The 25,361-nt window shown below is 33.5% G+C and overlaps 1 protein-coding gene across 2 annotated transcripts in view; it reads left to right on the forward strand.

Moving 5' to 3' along the window:
• LOC134716181 (uncharacterized) overlaps positions 1 to 25,361 on the forward strand; it is a 48,777-nt gene that overhangs the window by 11,338 nt on the left and 12,078 nt on the right. For both annotated transcript variants that reach the window (XM_063579007.1, XM_063579006.1), the window contains exons 2-3: positions 596 to 1,720; positions 22,784 to 24,666. In XM_063579007.1, coding sequence (XP_063435077.1) covers positions 1,267 to 1,720; positions 22,784 to 24,666 — 2,337 coding nt within the window. In that variant the 5' untranslated portion in view covers positions 596 to 1,266. The remainder of the gene's footprint in view (positions 1 to 595; positions 1,721 to 22,783; positions 24,667 to 25,361) is intronic.

The following is a 25,361-nucleotide window of genomic DNA, read 5'->3' on the forward strand; positions in this document are numbered from 1 at the left end:
GATCATAAAACAAGACACGAACGTTCCCATTCGGACGGTTAACAAAAAAGACTGAATTTTGTTTTTAAGATCTGAAAGCTCCATTACATGGCGTCACTCCAAAACACCTAATCCAAAGGAAAAATATATTTCTTAACAAAGGAATGCAATTTCATAAAACAGCAGAACCTGCTTAACAAAACAATAAAGGTTGAACTGCTTGTCTTATAAATGAATAAAATCAAAATTAGCATACTTGTGTTGAAAAGAAGTTTCAAGTAGTTTAGTAATAGAGAAAATGAATATAAGCTGCGGCTATATTATTTATTTAATTGTAAAGATGTAAAGTCTGATTATTGCTTAGATAGAAACTTCCTTTCTGTTGGAAATATTTCGTTACTCTACTATGGGAATGAAAAGATGTTTCTCTCGCAAAAACTATCTAATTAGTTTGTTTGTTATTCCAATAAAAAGGAGTTATATGGTATTTGTATATGTCCAATCTGCCAATCGATTCCCCTAAGCTAATTTATCTTGATCACTTTTTACTAAGCTCATCATCTTAAACTAATGCTCCGTGGTTCACTGATCCTAGACCTAATTTCCTGTGTTTCAGAGAGAAGAAGTTCCACTGGCTGGTTCAAATTGATAGGAACCAATCGCTTGCACAGATAGCGATGATTTACCACAGCTAAACATGTGAATATTTTCTCCTTGGAAAAAACAAACAACTGTCGCGGTTCATTACAAAGTAGAGATGTGTATACAATAGAAAGACATACATGATGTGATTTATGAAAAACTCTGATCAAACGACGCCTTGATTACCATGGAAATCAATCTAATACGAAAATAGTTTATACTTGTGCATGTAGGAGCACCCTTCGCCGCATTAATCGCATTGTGTAACAGAGGAATTAAAAGTAAAAAATTATCTACAGCATGAAGTCTCTTGTGTTGCAATTTTCTCGTTAGCGGGATAATGCATTGGAACTTATACGTTCTCAGTGATTAGAACTTCGTCAATGAATACCAGATTTTTCTTATCATAACAGTATTATCAAAAAACCAACATGGGAATACTAATCTTATATGTCTCTGTTTAAAATTGAAACCTTGAAGAAATATACAAATTGAACTTTTGAACTGTTGGTAAATCAAGGGATATAATCCAATAAAGTGGACTGAATAAATCCGAACCACAGAGACATTCAAATTTAAATTCAGATATACGGACATCTCGAAAAGGAGGAATATATCTTTGGACAGGAGAAACGATCCACAAACATGTTATTGAAGCCGAGAGGGAGTTATGTTAACTCATTGTCATCCATCGTATACTGTGTTATTGCGACTCTTGCCCAGTGTTACATATGCTATTCATATCTAGGACCATACGAGACAACATTGGACGAAAAATGGAGCGGGACATATCGGAGCGGATATGGTGTTAGACTAGGCCTTCCTATTATTGGATTGTTTGTTTTACCACTGTTTATACTCTTCAGTGTTTTTCGTGTTGGAAACTATGCCAATGATGGTTTCAAGATAGGGAGAGACCATGCACTAACCGCTCAAACGAACTTTTTTGGAGATAGATTTGAGAGAGAGCTGACAAGAAGGATCTGGAGGAATTTCTGTCCGTTTGCGCCAACCCTTCATCTTTTTATAGCCTTTTCTCTGATCCTGCCAGACACCATTTTAACTGGACTGGACGTCAAGTATGGCCATCAAAATTCTGGTAAGTATTTTATTCTAAGATTAACATTGTGTTTGTGTAATTGTAAGTTTTATTTATATATTTCTCAGTTGATAGAACCTCTAGAGGAAATAGAGTAGTAATATTGTTAATCTATTCATTTAAGGAGCAAGAACTTTGATACAGGTATTGCTTTTCTACTCATTATATCCGGAGTAAAATAATAAGTTATATTTTTGTTCAACTCATCATACATGCCATAATCGAACAGTAAAACTAAATGGGTGGTACGAAAACCGTCCAAACAAGGCCGTAGCGCAAGGCCGAACGAAGTGAGGCAAATCGCCGAGCGGAGCGAGGCGAAAAATTTTTGAGCCGAGCGAAGCGAGGCGAAAAATTTTTTTGGGGGGGTTCGGGTGTCTGAAACGGGAAAAGCTTATTTCAGCATAACTATGGGAGAAGTCAATGTATTTATAATAAGAAACAAAAGAAACAAATTAACAGAAATGCGTTTTTTTTAATAGCTAGCCTAGTAAGTAACAAAACAAGTTTCACTGTATATCATAGTTAATCTCTGTTGGTCAACCAAAACTTCCCGATTCTCCTATGTCCTGTGCTATCGAATAGCTTCAATACACGTTCTTTGTCCACTGCATCATTCCTATGCACATGGAGCATGGCAAGCCCACAAAGCCTGTCACCACCCATTGTAGCCCGTTCCCATGTTTTCAAACGCCTTAAACTGGAAAACGATCTCTCACAACAGACTGATGTGACAGGCATAGTTAAAAGTACTTGCAATATTGTGAAAACATTTGGGTACAAGTCTTTGTTAGCCAGCTTAATTGCTGTCGTGAGGCTTCCTTCATCTAGCATACCTACTGTCTTTCTTACCCACCTTTCAAGTTCACATGTTAACTCTTCCATGTTTGTTACGTCCGGAAATGCTTGGAAAAGGTGTTCAATTAATTCCGGTGTTAACTTGCCTACATTTTTTGGAATAAGGTAATATCCTAACATTTGATTTTTTACCTCATCAGGAAACCGGCGTTGCATTTCACTAATAACGTGATCCAAAAATGGGAAAAATAAATTAATTCGCCAATGCTGCTCTGCAGTAGAGGCAGTTGCTGCGTTCTCCCTATGAACTTGACGACCAACTCGCCTACGTGGCATTAAGTCTATTTCAATAGCATCTGCTATGACAGTACCTCGCCTGAAAAGTTCTGAAAAAATTTCCTCTGTTCTCTTTTCCTGCAATAATTCCAGAAGAATTTTTGATTCCTCAAAAGCATCCACCATGTTGCAGTCAGTCTTTTGAAGGAACAATGTTAGTGGCTTAAGAATGCTCAAAACAAATTGGGCAACTAACACGGCAACAATGCATTCGGGGTCTTCCAGGTAGCGCCGATAACCACTTGCATTTGTCCTAGCATCACTTGTGCTTACATTTTCAATTTTAGTCAGAGCAGCATGAACAGATTTGTAGTTTGCAAGAAGTGACGAAACCGTGTCTACTCTTGCTGTCCACCTTGTTTCGCATAAACGCTTCACCGAAACATCTGTTCCCTTTTTCAAAAGTTTTATGTCGACATCTTCTTCTTCATTTTGTAAACCTTCAAGCATATCATCTACTAATTTTGTATTACCTGTAAATGAGTTTAGGATGGTTTTACGCTTGTGGGATGCACACAAGAACCATGTCATTTGGCCGACTGATGACATCAAATTTCGTATCTGGCGCACATCCTTGCAACTCTGCGTCACCACAAGGTTAAGGTTGTGCGACTTGCAGTGCACGAAGGGTGCATCTGGACATTGTTCACGTATGCGCTGTTGTACACCTGATACATGTCCACTCATGACAGAGGCTCCATCGTACCCTTGTCCACGCAGTTTCTGCAATGGTAGTCCCCATTTGTCTAGGTTACTAACAATTGCATTAGCAATATGTTCAGCGTCAACTTCCTTAGGTTCAACAAATCCTAAAAAATCCTCTCTAACCTCATACGTGTCATTATCAACATATCTGATACACAGCGATAGTTGCTCTGTCACGGAAACATCTGTAGTTTCATCGGCCATTATGGAATAAAAGCCAGATGCTTTACATTTTTGCACAATTCGTTCTCTTATTTCAAGTTCACAGCATTGTATCAATTCGTTCTGAATCTGTGGTGATAGGTATGTCATAGATTTGTGTGCTGTTTCGAGATGATCTTTTAATACCGTATCAAAGTTAGATTTCCAATTGATGAAAAATTGAAAGTTTCCGTCTTCCTGGTGAGATATTTTATCCCAATTTCCCCTTAATGCAATGTTCCTCTGCCCTAACACGATTATCACATCAATTATGGAAAGAAGTATATCATGATTTTTCTTGACCTTGTCTTCATATGCTTTGCTTAATGATGAACATATACTAGGTTTCTTGCCTTCGCATACAGAGATAAAATTTTCAGCCTTCTCAACTGCATTTCTATGGTCAACGGAGTCGTCATGTGATTTTAAAGTTGATCTTTTATTACCCACTGCATTTTTCCAGTCCGTGAAACCTTTACTGCTAAAAAGTCCACCTTCATCCCGAAAAACAACACAATACTTGCAATATGCAGCATCTTCCGTACAGGAATATCTTAACCATGGAAACTGGGATTCCCAAGATGGCAAATATCGTCTCCCCCCTTTTTTAGGATAAACATTAGATATTTCGTCAGCATCTTTTAGCATCGCCAATTTCTGTTCATCTGTACTATGTTGGTTTTCAATAAGAAATATAGCTGGATCAAGCCCCTTTTGACTACTAACTGACATTAGAGTGGACTTTTTACTAGTACTCGGCTCTGGTGTTTCCCTTATTTCTGGATCTGGTTCATTTTGAATGGGAGAGGATATATCTGGAGTTAATTTTTCTGTATCAGAATGGTCATCTACAAAGAAATTGAACAAATAAACCTGATGCTAGCATGATGATAATGATGATGAATGCCTTTTTCATCTCCTATCCAGCAGCAAGTTATAAGCTTATAAAAGACGAGAACATATTATAAGCATCAATTAGGATATATCTATTTTTAATACATAATCATAATCCGCTGGAAGACATGTCAACCTAACTGGACACATTTATTCTACCAACTTTCAAGTCATTGGTTTTAACTATGAACAACCTGGATTCGAACCCACGACCTTACCGCTCAAGAAGCAATGGAACACATTAGCATACAACCAGACAATGCTGATCATAATCAGAAAAAGAAACACGAAAAAAATATTTTCAAACAATACCAAAAAATATATTTCACACTTTTATTACTGATAAATAAATATAATGAATTGCCTTAAATTAATACAACTCAAACGAGAGAATATGACGGCCTGATTAATGATTTGCATGCCCACTTTTAAATGAGCATGTGTTGCTTATAAATCATATGAGTCTCCCATAAAAAGGCGCTTCATGATTTTGTTTAAACTAATTATAAATAATTATTATATTTTTGGTCAATGAATTATTTTATCGATTAGCATTTGTTGTTCAGTGAATTGATAGTGTATACATTGGTAACTATAGCATTATCCATCCAAAAAATAAAACAAGCAGAAAGCCTGCATACTTATAGGGGGTGTTTATACTCATGAGTTACCTTTCTCATCTTTTTTTCTCTTTAAAGAACCCGTCTTCAACCAGTTTTGTAAAGACATCACGAGTTTGTTTCAATTTTCTATTTTGATTTGTATTCGGAACACTTATTGTTTTACCGTCAGCGCTATGGTAAAAGCTGCACGCTGCAACATAGTGGACACACTGTATGTAGTGTGCCGGTAGATAATTTGAAACTCGAAACTCGCATAATGATATTAGTATGATAATGTAAAATACATAATTGAAAAAAATGACACTTTTAAAGTTTGGTCGCCGTTTCAAAAGTGAGGCATTTGCCTCATTTGCCTCCATTACGCTACGGCCCTGCCAAAGTGTGGTTCTACATCTTTTTTTAAGAGCAATACTAATTTCGCATTGCTGTTGTTGACACCTTGGCTAATACGTTATTTTTTTTCGCTATGGCGAAATGAGTTTTTAACGTAAAGAGCTGGCAAGAAAATCATTACTGATGGCATGTGGTCATCACTTTTGATCCATCTGTTCGATTTTGTTCTTAATGGTGATGAATCAACTTCTGGACACATTGGACCTAAACAATAGATATCCTGCTTTGCATTTCGATAAATAATTCATTAATACGTGATAAACGCTGCATTAATCAGTATTGAATTCATAACTAATTAGTATACGAAATACCACTCATCCAGGTTGATTTAGTTTATTTCAAAGATTTTTGATCAAAATCAGAATGAAAAATTACATTCAGACTTCAAGCTACAGTTAGTTTGCTTCAGTACCTGTGCTGAACATGCATGAAATATTTTCCACAACCAACCAACAATCAATCAAGTATTACAGTTTTATTGATTGAATTCATATACAGTATAAACTGAAGGATGTCGTGATCAGACAGCAAGAGAAGACACTAGCAAAAGATATCATGACTACAAAATGATTGTTTGTATATATCCGGGTATCTCTAAACATTGTAAATAATTTAATTATCGCCAACAAACAACAAACAAATATCAGGAAGAAATCCGAACAACTTGAGACTCGGAGTAAATGAATGCTGTTTTTGGTTGTTTTTTCTTCTTCATTTCTATTATACGTAAAAGTGGAAGCATCGGTAGTGATTATTTAGATGAAATGTTTTTAAAGAAATGTTGCAAAGATATCTTTGCACATATAAAGTGAGAAGGTAACCGTATTTTCCACCTTCTTCTTCCGCTGCATTAGAATTGTCCCTCGAACTTTTTGGTTCGAGTCTTGGTGCAAATCTTATTCTGTTGATAATTCTCTAGTTGCATTATATAATAAAAGAAGAAAAAAAGAAATCATGAACTATATTCGGTTAAAATCTCCGTCAGTTGATTCTTGTTCTGTTAAATTTTTTTCAACTGAATTCTATACATTCGATATAAAAAAATAGTCCAAGTGACGATATGACTAAATACTTCTACGTTGATCTAACAAATCAAGTATATATATCATTATTCGATCTTAATAGAAACGGAGAAATGACTTTATAACCCAGGAAAAATAACCAGTTCTTAGTACATATATATAAATAAGAAATGTTTCAGAAAGGTCTTTAAACCAGTAGTAAACAACTGAATTTGATAACGTACAGGAATGCAATTAGCCGAACTTCGTGTCGTAATTGTTATCTATCCATTCATAATGAATTTATGATTTTGATTCACTATATCAGGTTTACTGGGTAAAAAAAAATCTGTAAAATATCACCATTATCAAGGATGTACCGAAACTCGAACCCCGCAGTAATCATTGGTATGACACAATTATAGTATTTTAAACAACAGTGGAAACCATTAAATTGTAAAATAGTGTTTAAGGTGCAATTTTATTTTTTATTCAATGTGGGCGCATTTTATTATTTTGAAAGCACAAAGCTTTCAAAATAAAAGAAAACTTTATAATTGTAGTCTGACGGTTTACATGTATAATTCGTTTAAATTGTATAATTGTGCGTTTTAGGTATTTCAATGGTTCAATTGCTGCAAAAACAGCAATAAAATACTTTACAAGTCGTTAACATCCCAGGATGTCATTTGACTTATAGCAATGAGTAAGCATTTTCAGATTTCATTTAAATATATATAGAAATATAATTTATAGGGGAATAAAAATAATAGATGTAGAAAACATATGGCATAATACATGTCTGTTCATGCATATATACCCGTAAAGCACCTGGCCCAAATTTGAACTATTTCTCTAGCCTTCTATGATCACATAAGGATGCAACAGTATACGTTCGTCTGGGGGTTATGATCCTCCATTTAAAAAAAATCGGTGTTTTGGTGCTAAATTGAACTTTATGACGGTACACCCGGAAATATCGCAGCACCTTCACACAAACCCAAATATTAGACCATATAATATTGTTTATCACCATATGAATTATGTCATTTTGTAATATGTATTTCAAGCATAAATAGGTTAAAAAGGTTGAAGTAAAATAAAGAATTTAATTAAGCACGAATTTCGAAAACAAGAGGATATCTTGGGAACTCGATGGACTATGTTTACCATTGGGTGCTTACAAGTAAAGAAGTTCAGCAGCACCATTCTTGTTGTTTGGAAAACAAAGATATGTGTCTCTGGTTTCAATCAGTAAATCTACAATGTCAACATCCCAGTTAAACCACCGTTCATACGGAAAATGATGCTGTTGTCTTCCGTCTTCTCTGTTGGTGTTGTTGTCTGTCATTCCTGGTGCAAAACTTGAGATCAATCGTCAAAAAAATGCGTGCACGACTACCTATCTTAGAATTTATATAATTTATATACTTTTAAAGCCATAAAACAGTTTTATTTGTCAGTATATTTTGGTTTGGTGGTGCGAAACATTTTCCCATGCCGAGTATTGAAATGTAAGGAATACAAATAATATTTGGAAAAAATTGACAATAGGTATGTTCATGAAGATATTGACAAATATTGTCTAAAACTATTTTGAATGTTAAAAATAAGACAAGAACATGCCAATGAATTACGTATTGATATCCAACGAATTTAAGAAACTGTCCATGTGTGTCTTTTCTGGAACTAATCAACATGCATGCATGTTTCATTGGCCTTGAAGCTGCAGAATTTACAGTGTAGATTGGTATCCTTAATAAGCACGATTATTTTGGCGTATCGAAAAGAAAATGGTTTCGAATGCTTTTCCTGTAATATAGGTAAATTGGATTTAGGATTTATGTCAATGCTTCGTTCCCACGAAACGGTCAGCCGGTAAACAAAGGATTAACAACGGTACCTACAATATAACCAAATAACACTAACAAACCGGCTAACAGAAACAATATTTGTCAAAAAAAAGTCACCATTCTTTCAACGTTCTGAATGGGAAAATTGCATTAAAATGAATAGAGAGGATAGTCGGGTTAACGTCATGGAGATGAAGCAACCCAAACACTCACTCAAAAAGAAACCCAATAGAAATGCAACTTCCATTATAGAGGTCAATAACCATATATATGGTCTTCAACAATAGACAGGTGTCAACGCTATATACTATATTCAAGCTTTTAATCAACTCGAGCCCGAAAAGAGTTACTACATTTAACGCCAAATTTTGAAAATGACTGATAATAAGAAATGTTTGGAACTTGGCCATCTTAAACAAGGCAAACTATTTAAAATCCGTTTCGAAAGAAGCCTAGCGAAAAATGAACAAAGAATCCTTAGGGATTGCAATGTAAATTGTAACGATATGTATTTTGACGTGTAATTATTCATCTTTGTCAACGCCGGAATTAAAAGTATCACATCATTTGTTTTTTGAAATTTTACCGAAAGAATATACTCAAGTCAATAAATCAGAAGAAAAGTGTCTCAAGATCGGTTTCCTTTATTTAAATATTAACAGTAATGATACAGTGTCATATTTTACAGTTGTATATGTTTTGTTAAGAATTCTCTTAAAAAGTCCGAACTAAGTATAAAACGTTTAAAACTGATGTCTTATTTTAATTGATCGTATTTTTATGACGTGTGGGAGACATGTTATTCATTGCATATTGCAGCTTAAAATGTAACCCTGCTTGACGTCAGACGTACGACCTTACTTCTGTAACCATACACGTGTCCGATTGGATCGTAAACCGCTTTTGTATTTACATTCTTCTTTCATGGGAAACCACAGAAATAATGTCACACTCTTTGAAATTTAAACTTAAAACGATTGGAGAAATATAGATGATATCAAACGGTTCATTGGTTGATTGTACTATTAAAACACATTTACGGAAATGCAAATGACATTCTTGTCTCGTTGCGCATTACGCCAATAGTAACACCGCATAGGGTTTTGAAAGTGATAGATTTCTTTGCCATCAATGGCCTTATGAATTTCACATAAATGATATCAATTCATCATGATCTTCATGAATATTAGAAAACTTACGTTTATCAACTTCAACAAAAAGACAGCATAATAAATATCTATAGCAAATGATAAGAACTAGAAATAACAGAGCTGTTGGGTTAGAGTGTGAATTAATGACACACAAAACCTCTTACATTTCCTCGTAGTATGTAATATAATAAACCCACAGTGAATAAACCACGCAGTTTGCCACACTCGGTAAATAATCAACTGAACAAACTATAAATGATAAAGTTAGAACTGAATTGTGGCATATATATAATGAAAATGTTGCGAAATTACCCAACTTTCCTCTATAATATCTTGATCAGTGTTATAACAACAGTATTTATATATAGGGGTGTGGGATGTTCTCGCTGCGTTGGAGACACATTGGTGGCTTTCGGCTGTTGTATGCTTTTTAGTCGGGTTTTGTTGTCTCTTTAATATATTTCCCACTGCCATTCACAATTTTATTTTATAAAGAGATTTTTTTTAAAAGCTGAACGAAGTATAACAAAGTATAAAAAGCTTATAACAAATGATTGCAACTACTGCATGGATATAACCTTCTATCTTAAACTCTCATACCATCGGAAAAACGCAGACTTAAGCCACAAGTATATTATAACCCTGGCTATATTGGATATCTCAAGTCACGCTTGCAGCTACCGAATAAAACCAGAAAGTACTTTTGATTAATAAACCACGCCTTCTTGTAATCTCGATTTAATTATTATGCTAAATACTTTAGTTTTCTAAAGGAATAAGAATTTATGAAATGATTGAGTGTTGCAATGTTTTAGCTCGTTTTAAACAACTTTACAACAAGTCGTGCATGAAGACAAGCCCATATGGTAACAGGTTTGTGCATGATGTACGAGTCAAACAAAACGGAATGACAAATAATTGATTAGACAATCTATAGACGTACAAAAGTAGTATAGCTGCACATGTTGCATGCATGTCTTTTTTTCTATACAAAGCAGCTGCTAGAATCATGTATGTCGCTATGGAAAAGAGAGGAAAAGCTATAGCGAAAAAGTCCGAGCCATCTAACGCATTATGTCTGTTAGCTGAGCACTAATTGACTTTGAACATGTTGAAGGGTAACACTTTGAAACGCCAACGTTCTAACCACAACAAGAGAAAACTGGAGTTTCTATAACTTATTTTTCAATAAATTAACGTCATTTTAATTTTAAGCAGGTGCATTAGAAAAATAATTTAACGTTCTGTTGTATTATTTCAGAATCTCTTGTTTACCACATTTTACTTTTTTTGCACGTGCCCATTCAGGTTGATCTTAATACCGAATAGGTATATAATAAAAGCATACAATGAAAACATGGAATAAAATTTGATTATGTATACTTATAAAGTTAAACTATTTGATGAAAGGAGTTCTTAAGGTGTCAATAAACATTGAATATAAATAAATAAATAAAATGAGCAAACATATAATAATCTAAAATGATTCAAATTTCTCATGCAACGTAAATGCGATTGTTATGGTTTGAAAGCAAATTAGTTGACTCTTATAAAAATTTACTGAAAGTTCGTGGGAAAAATTACGATATTTAAAGTTTTACTGTGCAACGGTTATTTATTATAATGAGAAATTTAAATAAGATTTTGTTTGTTACACACCAAGTTGCATACTTTGAGCAATCCGATTAACTTTAAATCATCATTTCTACATGGTATTAGTATTTGCAGTAACTGTTGTGCATGTCATTTTCAAATTATTAATATCGTCATTTTATCCATATAGATATACGGTTAGATAATGAGCCATTCTCCACAGTACTCGTGTCATAATTGGTACCACAAAAGTCACTACCGACTATGAATTGTTCCATGATTTTAGATTTTTCAGCGGCTAAATAATAGAAATTGCTGAAAAATGTGTGATCATCTGACATTAAAAAAAAATCAACAAGTTTTAGACAATTTTGATATTTGAAACATAAAAAAAACAACAATTAAAGAATCTCACATTGAACTTGAATTTGAATTTCCCTTTTTGTTAAACCGAAAAATTAAGTTGCAGGCGATCTCGAACTTTCTTGGTAATCTAAGCGAAATTATAAAACACTGAAAAAGAAACTCTTTTTTGAAATAAACATGAATTTTTGATTGCACCGTATGTTATACAAACTGTACAAAATAAATTGATACATGCAATACGACATGAGTTAAGTTTTTTGCCTAATGTTCAATTTCTAAATAGGGCAGTTTTATGTTGGCATAAAAAGAAATTCTAGTCGCAAATGATAAACATTTCTGAGCCATTACAATGATCATAACATAATACAGCTGCATAACTATGTAAAACGTGTATGTTCCTAAATTATATATATACATAACGGCTACATTATAAATTTTATAACAGTTTTGGCATCATTAGAATTACTCTTTGCCTGCAACTTATTTTAGACAAACTTTGAAATAAACTTAATTGCGATGAAATCTTTTATTTCCAACCTTGAATTCCTATTCTTTTATTCCAAAAATCTCTATCTTTTTTAAAAGAATACCGACTTCACAGTTATATTGCGTAATAGTAATAGTATTCAATATAATTATGTGACATACACATTTATTGTATTCAAGACAAGACGCTGAATTCGGAAACAGTTCCAAGGTTAATACAGGCTTTTTTTTGGTAAAGACGAAACCGCAAGTTGGTTTAGTTTTATATAAATGTAATACAGTGATTTTTTCTTTAATGTGTTTTCATCTTCATGTTTTGCATGTGAAAATTGTAATAATCTTTCAGGGGCTTATTTGTTTGATATCAACCAAACCGCCAAAATTCGTTTGCCTCCGTTTTATCGATATCGACCAAACCGACAAAAAATGTTAGCGATATCAACCAAACTGTCGAAAGTCGTTAGCTTCTACTGTAAGTGGAAGCACGGACTATTGTTGTAGTTGTAAATTTACCTTAATATTTTGAGTGCCCAAAGAAAATTATAAAGCATAATGTTCAGTATGATAATTTCGGTTTACCAGTCACTATTTATGTAATAGAAGTCTAAGTCGAGTGAAAATAATGCATGTTCTAAATGAGTACTTGTATACTAATTTTCCACACAAATAAACCTTTCTTTCTCTGTGCTTTGGGTACCACACCATTTCCCGCCAAAAAAGAAAATATCATCAATATTAGATATTCAAACTCCATTGAAGTCTTCTGCTGACAATTGGCATTTTACCACGACTTCTGTGACGCTGAAAGTCAAATTAACAGAAATATTTTTTATCTATAATTATCCGGTGCATAATTTACCCAACATCTATTTTTATACGACACCACAAGATATATCGTTTAAATCAAGTCGAGTACAAAAGAAAAATCCTACATGTGCTCTTGAAATGTGAATCTCATACTATCATTCCTTCATAATTTCACAAAATATGCACTGACAATTACCATTATCAGAACCTGTGGAAATGTGCATTTCGTTCTTTTATCTTCTTATCAGCTGTGGGGCGTTTAATTACCAATTCAGGTGCAGTCAGAATAATCATTAATAAGGAACAAGATGAGGGTTTCATTCATTTCTGGCGGACGTTTAAGATAATTTCGTATATCACTTATTAATACAATTTGATATAAAATAACCGTACCTCGAGAACCGAGCTTTGTCTCATGATAAAAAAATTTGTATGACGCCTAAAAACATGAAGAATGCAAGGTCAATTCCGACATTTATATCTTCTTTCAAGCCGAGTACAAATACAGACAATGCTTGATTAATTTCTGCATACTGCAACGCGTAATCGGCATTCTACTTTGTTTCGGGCCGATTATACAAAGTTTATACTTTTGGGTGATGTGTGGTTATTCTCTTTATACTACAACTTTTATAAATGTTCTCGATAAAACATTTTGGTAGAAACAATCTTTTCAATCAAAACCATGAATCTACGAAGAATCATATTTTTTTTAAGTCACGATAGCTCATTTTTCGTTATACTACGGTTTTTCCACTGTTTTTACCAAAACCTTTTGGAGTTTTAGAACCTTAATGTTCTTTTGACTTCGTACTTTATTTGGCCTTTTCACCTTTTTTGTTCGAGCGTCCCTGTTGAGTCTTTTTAGACGAAACAAGCGTCTGGCATACAATATTTCAATCCTGGTATCTATGATGAGTTTTTCATTGTTACTCAATAAACCCAGCCTTAAAGTGTGCTTACTAGTGACGTGCTTGCTGTATGCTTGCTATAACTAAAGTGGAAATTACCAAAGCAAAGATATGACGATTATATGATAAAAATACTTGATAGATCTTCCGTTGCCAATTATTTCTCATCGTCTCTATCTTAAACATGTGTTGAAACAGATCGCTAAAGTCATCGAGATTCCATCGAATGGTAATGTCATTGTTACTGTGTTTGACATGTATTATCTTTGATAAAACAGAAACACAGACATCCATTCTCGCCATTAGAACGCCTGTAGGAATGTGTAGCATAGTCTCTTGTTTTTGTTTACTTATTATTATAGACAGGATGCATTAAATATCATATAAATAAAATTATACGAATATTTGTTATAACGTTGAATTCATCAGTATGACGTTGATACGGGTGAAAAAATGCGTTCTTTTTCTGGCAATGATGTTTTATTATCATTTATATATCTGGATACCCTCATCCGTACTTTTTGTTTTAATTTCAGTAAAAATTTCTTTCAAATTAACCTTTAGGTTTGTATCGTGTACAAATATCTAATCTCGCATCGTTGGCTTCGTAGTTTTTGAAAATTCCCTGCGTTTATTTTTAGCCGAAAAACATAAAAACTGTAAATTCTTAAGAATTTGATGTAAAACGGAAGTTTCTTGAAGTTCTTTGTCAGAGAGGGCGTGTGATATATCAGATACCATAACAAGTATGTGAAATTATTTGAACAATCCACAAGTTGTGGCATCTGGTAAAACAAAACCTTTTGATTTAGAAAACAGAGCTTGTTAACGCCATTAATACGTGGGAGATTCAGTTCTGTCAAAAAAGTTTTATCGTATGTTATCGTATTAAAGTATAAATCCAAACTCTGTGAATTTCAAATAAATCATTCAACGTTAACAATTTATAGTCTTTTATGAGATTTTCAAGACATTAAATAGGAACTTTTAGGCAGATTATGTAATTCAGTTTTTCAAGGTCATCGGAAAATGGCAAATGCTTGTGTTTTGTTGGTTTTTTATCTAGTGGAAATGCTTTTAACAGCAGACAAGTGAAAGTAATAGTCTAATAACGAACTACCATCCGATAGTCTTATAGTGAACTCAAAGAAAATCATAGTCTAATAACCAACTACCATCCGATAGTCTTATAGTGAACTCAAAGAAAATCATAGTCTAATAACCAACTACCATCCGATAGTCTTATAGTGAACTCAAAGAAAATCATAGTCTTATAACCAACTACCATCCGATAGTCTTATAGTGAACTCAAAGAAAATCATAGTCTAATAACCAACTACCATCCGATAGTCTTATAGTGAACTCAAAGAAAATCATAGTCTAATAACATAATTAATATAATGATATAACTGTATTGTTATATATACACTTGAAGTTGTTTGTGTCAAAGAATAAACAAAAAATATAACAAAGAAAAGGCATTTCAATTGACAATGCAAGTTCAAATCGAAAATTAAAAAACTCATTGACGATAGTCTATAATAACGATCTCCAGACTAGCTGCCAGTAGCATAGCAATGCCATTTTAAGTATATAGGGTGCAAAACACCAGAACGTTATCGTAAAAAAGATACATTTGAGTCTGCAGTTCAATGGTAGTATATACATGGCTCGATCTTTTTACGGCAAAACTAATGATCTACGATTGTTAACTGATAAAAAAAGAAGAAGAAAAACATTTGAAGATCTGCAAATTGTTTTCGGTTGGAAGGAATTTAACATGTTAACTCTGATTAAAAGAATAGAGAAAGAATGTGCGAATGACGTATTTTACATATGGTTCTATAAGTTCTAATGATTACATTGTATATATAGTTATAAGAAGATGTGGTATGAGTGCCAAAGAGACAATTCTCCATCCAAGTTACAATTTGAAAATATTCAGTTCTACCGATTAAGTAAGATTTGAGAGAATAAACGAGAAAAAATATATGTGTGACGGCTACTTAATTTATGTTAGCCTAAGATACCAATAGTTCGATGTTATTTTTAAACATTCAAAATACAGAACCAAAACCCTGATCCTCCCGAAATTTTGAGGTCGAATCATCGACTTTCTTTCACCTCTTAGATAAATAACGTTTCATCACGTCAGTATGGAAATTCTGTATCTGAAATAGTCCAGCATTTTTCTCTCTACTTTACTACTACTACATCAACAGCTGTGCATATTAACTAAATATTATTTTTCTGACAGTTATTACCATTTTTGTTGTCTTAGCTTATATTATTAGTTTGTACTGAGTGTGATAATTGCAGGGTGTAAACAAAATAGTATATGTATACTATCTATCATATGCAACATTCATGCATACGTATATATATATAAAAGAAGATGTGGTATGATTGCCAATGAGACAACTGTCCACAAGAGACAAAAAATAACACAGACATTAACAACTATAGATCACCGTACGGCCTTCAACAATGAGCAAAGCCCATACCGCATAGTCAACTATAAAAGGCCCCGATAAGACAATGTCAATATAGTTGTTTAAACATCTATGATATTTGGTCTCTGTTGGGTAGTGGTCTCATTTGCAATAATACCACATTTTTATAAGCACCGTATCATAAATTAAAAGAGAGAAAAAAAGGGTACTTTTGTCTAATCCCGCATGCTCGAACGAAAATTAACCGAGTTTTTAAACACGACCACTAATTTGTACTATAAGAGAGAGAGAGCTAGTTACGCACGATCAAATTGGGCAAAAAGAGAGTAATTTAACACGACCACCAGTGACTGTGCTCTGTGATCGATTTAACACGACCAATTTGTACATTCAGAGAGAGATTAAAAACGACCAAACTGTACTATGAGAGATAAATACGACCAAATTATCCACCAAAAGAGACAAAACACGACCAAATTGTACATTAAGAGATATTATATATGACCAAATTGTGATATAAGAAAGATTAAACACGACCAAATTGTGATATGAGAGAGAGATTAAACACGACCAAATTATGATATGAGAGAGATTAAACACGACCAAATTGTGATATAAGAGAGGGATTCAACACAACCAAATTGTGATATGAGAGAGATTAAACACGACCAAATTGTGATATGAGAGAGAGATTAAATACGACCAAATTGTGACATGAGAGAGAGATTAAACACGACCAAAACAAAATCGTCCAATATTATTATTCTTTGTGCCAAGTCCAGCTGTTTTCCATTCGTTTGGAGTGTTTGAGCTTTTGGTTTTGCCATTTTTTAGGGGAGTTCGGTATTTTTGTAATTTTACTTTTTGTTGATCTTACCGTTGGTACTACAATGTCGAACGTAACATGCGTCACAGTTCTTAACATTTTAATTTTCAAGAAGCCAATTAATTCTACTGTCTTGACACTTAATATGTTATATGTCTCTGCATACGACAACTTTAATAGGCTTTAATGTGTTCTGAACATCACATAATGCAGTTAAATCCCAAACCGGCATGCCAATGAAGTTTATATGATGTACGATAACGGTCTTAAACAGGATGATAGGGAAATTGTAATGAATTGAACATTTATTTGATGCGTTGTTTAAAACTCGAGACATATTCACTCCTACTTGTTGAGGCTAAAATTTTAATAACATTGCTTCATTTTATTTAGGCATTAAATCGATTTAAGATTTCTTTCTTTTTAAAATTAATATATTCCAAATGCGTTGGTACATATAGTCATTATCTTTGCTGATATTGCAATATTTTCTCACTTCATTACAGCTGTTTTCCAGCCATCCTCACATTTCTAATTTCCGTTTCTGTCTTGTATATATAACCTTTGTAATATTATTCATCTGTAATTAATATGAAACAAATATTATCTAATGCCGATTTCGCATTTTTTTAAACAAAATCCTTACATGCTTAATCTATCTGTCTTTAGATATTAGCATTGGAATATGCAAATTTAATGTACTTTTCTGTATATCAGACATGAAATTTTACCCGGAAGAGTAGGATATTGCTATCCATCACCTAGGTGCATCTTAAAATGTAGTAAAATCAATGCTGCATGTTTAATGTCATTACTACAGTATGATCGACACCTCTCTCATAGCTTGGAGACTTTAAGTCCCCCGGGATATATCACCAGCCAGAAACTAAGTACTTTGGTACTGTCATCATAGGCTTGATTAGTGAAGAAAATTATGTATATTGTCTCATTGAAACATTCTTTTAAGAAACTGAGGAAATCATTTAAAATAAAGGAACGCACATCCCTCATGTAAAGCTACGATTGCCTGTCCGTAAATTGGTCTTTTTAGGCTAAATCAGCTCTTGAATATTTGAATATTATTTTTGGATTTTTCAATATTCAGTTTCCTTCGAACAGCACTGAAATACCTTAATTACGAATCTGTTACAGTAAAATGAGTACCGTTTAATGATATAACTAGAGATAACAGTTTCAAAAAGACGTTCATACTCAATGTTGTTACAAAACAGATAGATCAATTGAGATTTAATGCATAAAAACAAACTACTTGATACCCTCTCCAAATTGAGATTATTGGTAAAGAAGAACTACTTGACACCCTCTCCAATGACCAGATCCCCTTTTTGATCTCCTCTTGAGTTTAATATGTGGCTTAATTACCAGACTAAACAATTGAACGTTCCCTAGAGGAGGATTATTGCATAAGGTAGGCATACTTATCTCCACACCTGAGGTCAGCTGTGGATGATATTGTTTGTGATTACAGCAGATATGTTTATATTAATCAGATGTAGTTTGTGTTGATCTTAGCAACTTTGTTTTGATAACCAGGTTGTAAGGTTAATTGATAAACAGGTATTTTGGACGGATACCTGGTGCTAAAACAGCTGTTATTGACAAGATGCATCTTTTGTAGATCATAACAATTTACTTTTTGTATAAATTGTGTAAATTATGTTCGATAGGCAACGTGTGTTTTAAGACGGACATTGGTCTCGTTAATAGCTTTAAAGCATCATTGTGTAACTTCATTTTGACATGTCTTCTTTGGTGACCTTACAACAAAAATTCACGACGGTAGAAGACACATCCATTATTGATGTATTGGATACACCTCGAGCTTATCCCAAATCGGTGCATCTAATTTTTCCCAATGGATGTATCTAATTTTCCCCAGTGGATGTATCTAATTTTCCCCAATGGATGTATCTAATTTTTCCAAATGGATGTATCTAATTTCCCCCCATGGATGTATATAATTTCCACAATGGGTGTATCTAATTTTTTCCCAATGGATGTATCTAATTTCCCCCAATAGGTGTATCTAATTTTCCCCAATGGGTGTATCGAATTTTCCCCAATGGATGTATCTAATTTCCACAATGGGTGTATCTAATTTTTCCCAATGGATATATCGAATTTTCCCCAATGGGTGTATCTAATTTTCCCCAATGGGTGTATCTAATTTTCCCGGATGTATCTAATTTTACCCAAGGTATTATAGTCAATGTAGAATGATTATTTTAAATAAATTAAAAGGGGGTCTTTCTGCGATTTGATTTATTCAGGGTATTCAATTTCATTTAACCACATCTTGGTGTAAGATATTATCAAGTTGCGTTTACAGCAACGGATTTGCTTAGAATTGACAAAACAGACAATAAGACGCAAAAATGAAAGCAATCAAAGTCTGGAACACTCATCTTATAATGATCGTGCAATTCGAAACTGTTATAGTTATGGTACCAGTTTAGGGCCCAACGTCGACAAGTCAAGTTATGTGACAATGTTTGTGGTCTGCCAGGAAATGACTACAGACAGTAAAGTCTCATGGCAAGAATAATAAATCAATAAATCGTATTTTAAGGATGTGATTGGAAATTCACTATTTCGGAACAAAATAATAAACGTTTTTATTTATTTTATTTTTCTTTATTTTGGTTTTGGATATATAAGAAGATGTAGCCAATGAGACAGCTACCCTACGATACGAAAATATTATATAAATGACAGTTTATGTTTTCAGTACATTTGATTTTTTAGAAGCATAATTTAAATGCTTTGGCCGCTGGTCTATCCCCTGCATGAATTCTTGAAAGTATGCAATCTGTTTGTGGTTGCATTTTAGTCTAACAGGCAATATTCAACGCTTTTAGGTCGCTTTTAGATCATTCACAACATCTATCGCAGATTATGCCAACTCATAAATAAAAATAAGGAATTCTATGCAATTTATCTATTTTGCGTGAAACAATTAGTCGCAAATTGCATATTACGTTGAACGACGCCTTCTATTCGTGATACTTACGAAAATCATTTTTATAATATAATGAAGTAAAATCATATTTTTTGTTGTTGTTTGGACATGATCCAGAAAGGTTACATAATAACTTTTGTTTTTATTAATTACTATTCAGGATGTTATGAGAATAAAAGTAGATGTAAAGTATGTTACAACTATCTTCCAAATACACCGACTCTTCCAAGCACATGTAAATGACACGCCAAAGCAACGAAATGTGTACTGCTACAAATAGGCCCTTACGGAGAGGGAGAGTCATTTAAAAAAGATAAATTCCATTCTTTACATTTGAAATATTTATAAAGCGAAATTCATTCTTAAAATTCTGTATGTTTTATAGCGTATTCTAAAGTTTATAAATTATGATAAAAATCATTAATGCATTCAAAATTGGTGTTTCAGTCAATCATTAGAATCTCTATTTGATAAATCTTGTCTCTTACAAGTTTTTAAGAGGTGCTGTATAGATTGAAGTGTTTTTGATAGTAGTTTTCTTGACATAATTCCAATTCGACAATAATCGTTTAGTCTGCAGAAACCTATGATTACATACAATCTAAACTCATGTAATAAAGTCATTTAGCCGCTATGACTTTTTAGCTGTACTCAATTCACTGCTAAGAATGTTTAAGCCTTCTTCCATTTGTTTTTAAAAGAACTAGAGCCGGTCCATACTTGGCTTAGTTTCTAACGTTGCCCAATATTCCCCGTGTATTGCCCCCTTGTGTGTCAAATCCTACACCCTTCTCATTTCGTATTTATTTATATTTCTCTTTGCTTATATTAATGGCTCGATGTATCTTTTGTATGCCGCTAGGGTGTTAAAAACCTATGATCAATCAATTAAACAAACATAACATCAAGATCAAAATAATTTCAGTAGCTCATTATACCTTTAAAAGACAAGGGGAGGAAGGAGAAGCACTCGCAAACATGGTTAACCCCGCTGCATTCTTCAGGTGTCGGTACAAATTCAGGAGCCTGTAATCATGGTTGTCGTTGGTTATACCACTGTCTGTTATTTTAGTTTTTTGTAAAGTGCATTGTAAGAATTAGACAGTCAAATTTCTAGTTTATATGGACTTCTGAGTTTTTGTTGTTGTAACGGACTATATACAGAATAGGTTTAACTCATCGAGATCGTACGGTGACCTATAATTCCTTGCATCCACGTCATTGGTACGTTGGTGGATATATAGTTGTCTCAATGGCAATCATACATCATGTGCTTATTTTTTATATTAGAATAGCGTAAATATTGCCGCAGACTATTCAAGAGGGAAGATAACAAATTATAACCATACAAGTATAGTAACGTCGGGAAAAGATATATAAGGATACAAACAATCTGTCTGCGTGGAAATCTATTAAGATTGAAAAGATATATCAATATACTGTAAAAGTTCTCTTAAGAAGATTCCCTTCATTAATCACGTTTTATTCCAGCAGTAATCCTCAAATGAAAATTTTAGTCACTGATTAATATATATCCATTTGCTAACCAGACGTTACAAATATAAAATATACGAGATCGGGGTTTTAACGAATTGTGAAACCAACCATGTTGCATTTCTTCATTAAACTCCTCCGAGTTATAGTCTCTAAATCTTAGATCAATGATACTATATGAAATTTGCTACACGAGTAACATCTATGATACTTCCTGTCTGTCAGAACGAAATAATAGGTCAAAATAAGTTGACCACAAAAAATAAATTTTGCCTGTTATCAATTTTCATGGTTATTATTATTATTTTGGCGCTGAAAATAAAGTTGTGAACTGTTTGGATAAAACATGTGACTGAAATGTGAAAACATCTATCTGCTGTAATTATTATGATGAAAAATGGTAGTCTTGTGGATACATAGATTTTATCTTTACGCAATTTACAGCCTCTTGTGAAATTTGGAAATGTTTGAAAATGCTATGTCAGATTGTATTTCTTAATCGTTTAATGTCTGGTTAAATGACAGTAGTACAAATGTCACATTATGTTCTGTCTGCAATTGCATTTTGGCACATTCATAGAATTGCTTAAATTTTCATATAATAATATGTTAATTTACGTAACTCTGTGCCACTTTTCTGGCGAAAAATATGCACTTTATTCATTGTTTGCATATCAGTTTGAGCAGGTATGACAATTCCAGACGTCTGTCCACGTAATGTCTGGAATTACAAGACAGACATTTGGACAAGAATGCCAGATTCACACATTACTGAATTAAAGCCAACCACAAATATCACAGCGATATTTAGAATAACATTAAAGCTGTACCAAATTTATTGCACCATCATCAACAATAAATGTCTCTTCGGTGATGCTCAAGGCCAAACGGTTATACGAAAAACCAAAATACAGACGTTTAAAAGCTGCTAAACAAAAATTAACACAACATCCAAAAATAGTTAATTTTGGTCCTCGGTGCAATTTGGGTACCGCTACGTTATAATCTTTAGGTTTTTCTAAAAGCACATTAATATACATTTTCATTGTTATTTATTGTTTCTCTGTGCTTTCTTTTGTCAGATCGTTAGGAAAGGCATGAAATATTTGACACTGGGTTATCTATACAAAAATCAATCAATGAATGTATGTCTTATTCAACAAAATTAATCGTATTAATTGTTTAATTTCAGATGCTGTATGGTCCACGGATGTCGACTTTTTATATTCAAAGGACAGACCATTACTCACTGATCATGTAGTTCGACTTAACGCCACCCCTACAACCATCAACTTAACGATTCATCCATTGTATACTACCTCAAACAATGGCGGATACCGCCCGTCTGCAGCGTTCGTGTACTTCCTAGCAGCTTTAGCGACGTATGCCATTAGGTATGCCTCCGTTTTTTGGTATACCAATAAATATCTGTCGATTGTGTTCGTTTTTCAACTATTATTCATGAGTGTGAATTCAATATTTTCGTATAGCGGATTTTCGATTCTATACAAAATTGCTCTGAATTCAAATTTATATGGAAATATAAATCTTAATCTTGGTTGCGGAAGCGTCATTTTTCTCTTCATAGTTTCTGGAATTGTTTTGATGTTGTCATCATTTGCCGTTTTTGAGTACGGATTTAACAAATATTACGACAAATACAAATTAGTTGACAGAAGGCATAATCCACAAATTTATACTCGTAAAATTTTAAAAGACAGGGGTCCGTGTAATGGCCATATTGCCCACACATTTGCTATGATCACTCTTGTGTTGTTGGCCATTTTTAAAGGCCCAATTTTATATGACTTGATATCGGTTTATCGAACATCGAAAGACACCTTAGTTTTAACAACTGTTATAATAGAAGTTTGCTATTTAGTGTATTGGATATTTTTATGGACTATGTTTACGATCAAAGAAACCTGGCTTTTTAGAATTCTAGATTACGCCAATGTTGGACAGCCGATCTTTGTGATAAAAAGTAACAATCTAACACGAACGCCGTCCATTTCAATAGCCTCTATTGACATAAAGGATCTTAGTCTACCAATGGTAAAGCCAAAACGTCCGGGTTCGATACAAAGTATGGATATAACTCCGAGTGAAAGTGGGTATGATGAAGGAGAAACTGCTCCATCAACCGAAGACGAGAAGTTTGGAATAAGTCTTCCACCTTTGAGAGAATACGACGAGCACATGGACCAAAATGACGTAATTTTACGTCGGAGTCGTAATAGACGTAGTGGCGGCCGATGCGTTACATTTCACGACAATGTAAGGGGATCGTTAAGCACAGAAGCGCTGAACGAATCCCAGCGCAGTAAATCTCCTATGTCGGAAGACTTGCGAATGAACGTAACTGCAGATATACATTCTGGCAGTAGAAATAAGTATGTACGAAGAAGCTCAGATCCAGATGCTAAACGTTTACGGAATAATAGACATATCTGCCATTCAGTACCGCGCCAAAATGGTGCAACTGATAAGCAGTTTAATCATGAACTCGCAGATTATATAGCAAATATACAAGAAATCACACAAAATCATAGAGAAACTTCCGTAGATGACGTCGAAAAAAGTGAAATAGAAGTTGACTATTTATCGCCTAACCGCAATAGGCCCGAAAAACGTTCAAGAACTCCACAGGGGCAAACACCTGAAAGAGTGATACTTCGACACAGTGGTCCTAAAAATTCGCGGGAACAGACGCCCGAAAAAATATTAAATAAGAATCTTGTAAATAAATTTAACCGAAATTCAGACCCAGAAACTACTAAAATTAATATAACAGAAGATCCGGCAAACAACAAAAATGTTAACAAAGCCAAAAAGGGTGAACTAATTTCAAATGAGGACAAACAATTACAAAAACAAAATAATGATTTTTTCACAAGGAGTGAAAAACCAGACATAGTGCCGAATGAAAACAGAGGTCAAGTTTACCCACGTCCGATTAAATTTGTACCAAAAAAGCCAGAAAATATCCGAAGAGATTCGGCTAACTATTCACAAACGTCATCACAGGACAACTCATCGAACGATTCATCGGAGCAGTCGACGCTGTTCAGTCAAGTATGACTTTTACTGATACGCATGACTGTTTTATCGCATGATGGTTTCTGAATCATTTTGAAAAAATTTAAGTACTGTTTTATTTATTGTAATATGCATGCTATACTACATACATTACGCTGCATGCTATTAAAAGTGTAAAAATTGTGTATTTTGGCAAAGATATTTGTTGAGTAATCTACAGAAATGTGTGTTGTTTGTTACATAATCAGCACATGAGGAAACCATCAATCAAATACATGCATCGTAAAATTATGTAAACAATTATTTACGTCATGATACATTTTCAAATTAATGCTTTTCCATTTAATTCTTTCAGACTACGTGTATGAATTTACAAACAAATTCCTATTCTTTAGATTGAAAAAGGCGAGAAAATCATCATGTATATATATATGACAAAATTTTCTTCTAAATTGTTATCCAAAAAGCAATATCTAGACTTGCTTTAATTCCCTTTCTTTCTTTTATTTCTTTTGTACTAATTTATATGTTTACTGACGACTGCCAATATACGGAGTGCCCTTGAAGCCTTCCTCTACACATGTCAGTATAATGGTAATCTAGTTATAGCAGTAAAATTGTTAAAGGGACAAAAGTGAACAAATAAAATAAGGAAGGGGCATGTAACAATTCTAAGCAATATCGTATTCAAGTTATCACAAAAGAAATACCCCATAAGTTACATGTACAAG

The sequence above is a fragment of the Mytilus trossulus genome, chromosome 4, assembly GCF_036588685.1.
Source record: "Mytilus trossulus isolate FHL-02 chromosome 4, PNRI_Mtr1.1.1.hap1, whole genome shotgun sequence".
Taxonomy (NCBI): Eukaryota; Metazoa; Mollusca; class Bivalvia; order Mytilida; family Mytilidae; genus Mytilus; species Mytilus trossulus.